Source organism: Spinacia oleracea, chromosome 2, assembly GCF_020520425.1.
Source record: "Spinacia oleracea cultivar Varoflay chromosome 2, BTI_SOV_V1, whole genome shotgun sequence".
NCBI classification, from domain to species: domain Eukaryota; kingdom Viridiplantae; phylum Streptophyta; class Magnoliopsida; order Caryophyllales; family Amaranthaceae; genus Spinacia; species Spinacia oleracea.
In genome coordinates, this window is record NC_079488.1 from 97,714,200 (window position 1) to 97,720,065 (window position 5,866).

General features: G+C 35.5%; 1 protein-coding gene across 1 annotated transcript; it reads right to left on the minus strand.

Moving 5' to 3' along the window:
• Nucleotides 1-2,473: 2,473 nt before the first annotated feature.
• LOC110787908 (benzyl alcohol O-benzoyltransferase-like) lies at nt 2,474-4,489 on the minus strand. Its single transcript, XM_021992542.2, has 2 exons — nt 3,966-4,489; nt 2,474-3,493 (listed from the first exon to the last, which is right to left on the minus strand). Exons 1-2 carry the CDS (start codon nt 4,422-4,424, stop codon nt 2,612-2,614), a joined length of 1,341 nt encoding a protein of 446 aa, XP_021848234.2. The 5' UTR covers nt 4,425-4,489; the 3' UTR covers nt 2,474-2,611.
• Nucleotides 4,490-5,866: the final 1,377 nt, after the last annotated feature.

Consider the following 5,866-nt stretch of genomic DNA (forward strand, 5'->3'; position numbering starts at 1 on the left):
TAAACCTGTAATCGATTATTTATAAACCTAAAGTTAGTTTTATGTTTTCCGCTGCAAAATTCTGAATAAGCCGTTACGTTTTCACACGGGCGATAATGCCTTGATAATTCTCTACGTTTTATATTAAAAGATTATTTTAGAAAAGAGAGAATTGTCGGGGTGTTACATTCACACTCTCCAACATACACCAGATCAAATGAATCAGACCCACTTGGTTCCTTGCAATCAATAGGGGACAAACAACATGATTAGTGCCATCATAAAATAACCGGGGACCATGAATTAAAATCAGATTTAATCAAACAACTCAAAATGAAGTTCCAAATAATTTCAGATCACCATGGTTACCACATGCAATGAGATAAATGAGAGCAAACCACACAATAATTCCATTAAAATCCAACTAATTTTCCGAATACATCCAGATCCCATTTTTACCCAAAAAATTTCAAAAAAAATCCCAAATACATCCAGATCCCATTTTTAACCACATGCAATGGGAAAACAGATCAACAAAACACATGAATATTCCGATTTTCTTCAAATAATTTCCAAATATATCCAAATAAAATCAGAACTCAATTTTAACAACATGCAATGTGAAAACAGAGCACAAAATAAAATCAGAAATCAATTTTAACAACATGCAATGAGAAAACAGAGCAAAAAATAACATAAAAAGCCCGATTGAATCCAACAAATCTCCAAAAAATTCCCAACAAATTCGAAATAATATCAGATCTGCATTTTTAACACATGCAATGGGAAATCAGAGCAACTTATCCAATAAATAATCCGAGTTCAATGAACAATACTCCAAATAAATCCAACATTTATCAAATCCCACTTTTTTAGACATGCAAACAATCATCAAACCATTTTAATAAAACCGACATAAATAACCCTAAATAAATCGCAAAAAATTAAAAGTAATACCTCATCGGAATCTCCTTCACCGAAAAAACGCAGATCTGAGGGAGTGGGTTTCCGATCGTCATATTTTGACTCAACCTCCTCTCCTGGCTCCACTTCCCTCTTCCGAAACCATTCTTCCAAATAGTTTCGAGTACTCGTCTTTTCTTTTTGGGTCAAATACAGATTGTTTTTATATTCGGCGGAGTAGGAATGCTCGTTATTGGGACAGTTGCACTTGGATCCCCAATCACAGTTGGAATCGGGGATTCTTTGACCAGAAGTTCCCACCCCAGAATCACCTCGAGTTCTAGACAAAGAAGAACCCATCACGTACCAGAAAAACAAAGATCAGCGACGATTAGGGACCAAAAAGGGGACAAAAATAGAGGGGATCTGATCGGAAAATGAATCCGAGTAATTTTTATGAAAGTTTTTCGGCGAAAACGTTTCAGATTTGAGAGATTTGGAGAGGAAAACCCAGAACAGAGGCGGAAAACCTAGGGTTTTCTCAAGAACAGGGGAGGGATTTTAAGAGAGAGAGAGAGAGTGAAATAAGAGAGAGAGAGAGAGAGAGAGATCCGAAGAGGTGAGAGAGAGAAATCAGAATGAGGGATGAGAGTTAAATGTGAGAAAGCGACGGGTTATAAAGGGAGGGGGGTGGGGTTAGGTTAAATAATTAAATAAGGTGGGTGGGGTAAAAGTGGGTGGGAAAGGGTAGAATCTTAGGGTATTTTTGGTAAATAGTGGGGAATCTTAGGGTAAATTAGTAAAAAAACTATGGCCAAAAATAGTAAAGATTCAGTAGGGGAACAACAAAAAGAAACGCCAAAAAAGAAAATGGGAACAACAAAAAGGAATGGAGGGAGTAGTATATAAATAATATATTTTCACAATTTCGTATTACCAAATAGTAAATGATAATTTTGTGTGTTAAAGTTCAAAATTAAAAAAAAAACCCTTTTCTTTAGAAATTAATATATAATTAATAAAATGGTTGAGAATAACAAGTAGTACGTAATATAATAAAATGACAAATCCTAACACTTGCCTTGAACTTTTACTATTAACCTAATAGTGAACTTACTATTCTACCCCCATTGTAAAGCCTTGTATTGTTCTTATCAATATATAGTGTGGAGACAATTATACCCTCATTCATCTGGCTACCATGTGCCTCCTTTTTTTTTCCCCCTCTTTTGCTTTTGCTTTTCTTTCTTCCTTTTGCTGAGAACCAAACAACCCATTTAACCGGATTTCGCCACTCTTTCTAACCTAGCTTTCCTCCGCCCTTTTCTTGTCTTTTCTATCAATGTTGCTTGTGGAATGTTACAATATCAATGACACAAATATTGTAAATGTACGTATGTTTTCATATTATTAATTACAGCAAATTGAACTTTAGCATTGAGTTTCTAGCATTAAACGTAAAATTGTAAATGTCAGTATTTTACGTAACATTTAAGCAAAATAAATTTGTATACCTTGGAATCGTCCGCAAGCGCGCACGGTCCAACTAGTAATAATAAAAATACATTTGTGTTTTATTAAAAATGAAAAATAAAAAATAATAGCACATTTGTGAATTTATTGTACATGTTACTTATAAAACCTTACAATCAACATTTATTAAATTATTACAATAGTAAGAAGGAATCAGTAAGATTTGACATTGCTGAAATTAACGGTATCCATGGTGCTAAACGTGACGCAGCATCTCTCCTAATTCCTTAACAAAAACATCCATAGCATGAACAGGCAAGGAAATGGGCACCATAATCATCGTCTCTCCTTTGATATTCTTAAAGGAAATAAAGAAGCTTGCATCTGGTACTGACCCATTACTCCCCGGCCCTCCGAAAACGGGCTTTCCCCACCCGAAATCAACATCTGCAAACCCTAAATGCCTTAGATCCGACACTACATAGGATTGATGCACACTAAAATGTGGTCTATCTTTTGTGACCATAAGGTCCATAATAGACCTCATATATTCCTCATTCACTTCATTTTTAGCTTTCCTTATCAACTCCAAAATATACTCAACTTTGTTATTGCATATATCCCCTGCCTTAGCACAAACAGCCGGAAATGCACACGCATTTCCGTAATATCCCTTCGCAAGGGGCGGATTAAACTTGGTCCTGGCATTGACAGCGAAGAGCAAGCGAACTTCCTCGTCAGGGTCAAGTCCAAGTGCCATGGTTCGACAACGCCACAAAGAAGCACTAAGAATGTCAAATGTGGAGAATTGTTTGGTTTGCGGAGGGATATTGCGTCGTAGGGCAGCAATCTCGGAAGGACCAAAGAGGAAGGATTGCTGGATTAAGTCAGCTAATTCATCATTAGAATGATGGTCGTCAACTTGATGTTGGTCGTACTCAGGGTGTGGGTAACTGACTTTGTGGTGTTCTCCAGCGGTTAAGCGTTCGCGGTCCCAAACTGGGAGGATGGAAGGGGTGGTAAAGCCTCTGCTTATCTCACCAACGGCGTTCATAAGTTGCATTATACCACTTCCGTCGTTGATCACATGGTTTACTCGAAGGGCAACAATGAATCCACCACATCTTAGACGTGTTACCTACATCACATACAAAACCAATTAAATTATTAATTTAAACTATTATGATTAGAATTTTTTCATATTTACCACCTTTACAGGTTTAGGTTTTTGTATTTAGTACTTTATAAAATGTAATTTCATATTTACCATCTTAAGTTTCTAAAACGATTGTATTTACAATCTTTTAAGTGATTCCATCCACTTTTTTGTCAATGTGAACTCCACTTAACCATTTTTTTTAATATTTATTAATGGTTTCCTCTTTCATTTGGTTTCCACTTAAAAATATTGGGTAAATAGGGTTTATATTGATGGAAATTTGGATAATATTCATCAAAAGATGCATGGTAAATATTAAACGTTTTATAAAATGAAATTGACAAATATAAAATTACATTCTATAAGGTGGTAAATACAAAAACATCAAACTAAAATTAAAGGGGATAAGTATAAAAGTATCCTCATGAAGAAATATTTTAGAAGAAAATACCTGAATAATGAGCAAGGGAGTCCCTAGAATTCCATCAGTACCAGGAATGTCATAAAGCAAATCCTCCAAAGGAAATGGAGGATGGATTTCACCACCAAAATCCTCAAGTGTTGCGTCCGCATCAGCCTCGATGAAGGGTACACCCTCAGCCGTGCAATCAACACTAAGCTTCCTACTTGGCCCTTCTACTAGTCGGCCGGCATATGGATAGAAAAAAACAAGAGCCTTAGCCAAAGCATCCTTAACAACCTTAACCGGGTCTTTACCCTCCTTATAATTAGAGGGGTCAGCTCGGTAGAACATTATTCCTGGCATATGGAATCGAAGACCCTCCTGGTCATCAATGTCCGAGAGCAGTTTAAGCTCTCGGGGTGTCGGCTTTTCCGGACACACAAACTCCGGCTCCCCTCGTGTTACGCTTAACACTAGGGAAGTGTTCTCTTGTGCCATAAGAGCCATATATAATAATCGGTCGATCAAGTACGTACAAATTGAAGTGTATAATGGTGTATCGCTATATGATCTTAATTGTTACGTTGTAGGAAATAAATTGAGGGTATGTCTATATATAGTAGTAGTACGTGGTATAACGAGGATTATATTCAAGGTATCCTTAGACGGCCACGTGATCATGCAATAATATAATATTCAATCAATTAAGGGGGATAATAAACAAAAGGGATGGATTTGACCGCCCAGTTTGGCCGCATTGCATATTACTCCTATAGTCCTATGTAGTATGAGTTTTAAGGGTATGATGGGGGCGTACGTCGTCAAAGTTGTGTTACTTGGGTAGGTGCCAGATCTAAAATTGAGCTGCAAGTTGCATGGCATGAATGATGAATTCAATTCAATTCAAACGTACTTGATCGTTAGAAAAAAGACAAATTTGGATTTATTACAAAAATTTAAACTAGAATTGAAGGAATTGGTCGATCATTAGTTAAGGTGTTAAGCTCTGTTCTATTCGACGTGCTTTGACTTATTTCAGATAAAATAAGTTAACATAAGCTAAGATAAGTCCAGATGACTAGTACAGAAAAATAGGTTATTTTTTTCCAGATATTCTCACACACAAATACATTTATTTCATCTAATACTAGTTTTTTTAGATAAATTAATTTCAGTTATAATAAGATCAGACAAATTAAGTCGAATAGAAATGAGTCTTAATAGAAACTACATACGGAGTAATACCTTATTGTATAATACAACGAGTATCTAGTACGTACTATACAACTTATCCCTAGTCCGGAGGGGAGTTTGGAGCCAGACTCTTGGGATAATATGGTAAAGATTACAACAAGTCTGAAGGTGGGTTTAAAAACCCAAGACTCGCTTAAGACTCTACTTTTTATCCCTAACCAATTAAATCAAATCATGTCATGTCATTACACTTTATCCTACATATACTTAATTATCTTTTTTAGGGGTTCGGGTAAGTTTGGGGATAATATGGAAAAAATGAGAGTCTTATATGAATATGAATAATATAAAATTAAGTAAATAAAAGTTATTGAAAAACCGATGACAAAGTCTGAAGTTTGGGGTTGAGTTAGAGTTATAAACTCACCCTTAGTCGTTAGACAATCATAACTTTGATTATAGTTTCCTAGGCATGATTTGATGGTAGACAACTCCTTCTACCATCAAATCATGACTTGAGAACTTTAGCATTGTTAAAGTTTTTCCTAATGAAAATCGTTAAATAGTTGTTTGGTTATCAATTGTTATTTTATTTAAAAAGTATATGTGATATGAGTTACTAAGATATTTTTTTAATTGAATGAGAGAGGGTGTGAGGACAAATAAAAACTTTAGTGGGAAGAGAGAAACAATATAGTAATTGTGTGGTCATTCCTAATTTAGAAGTGTAACAACTATTCTGGGACGGACGAAAA

Bases quoted from the DNA above. Each gene is read 5' to 3' on its own strand.
- LOC110787908 (XM_021992542.2), bottom strand. From the start codon at position 4,424: ATGGCTCTTATGGCACAAGAGAACACTTCCCTAGTGTTAAGCGTAACA. The intron at 3,494-3,965 runs GTATTTTCTTCT...TATGTGATGTAG, and splicing joins CTCCCTTGCTCATTATTCAG to GTAACACGTCTAAGATGTGG.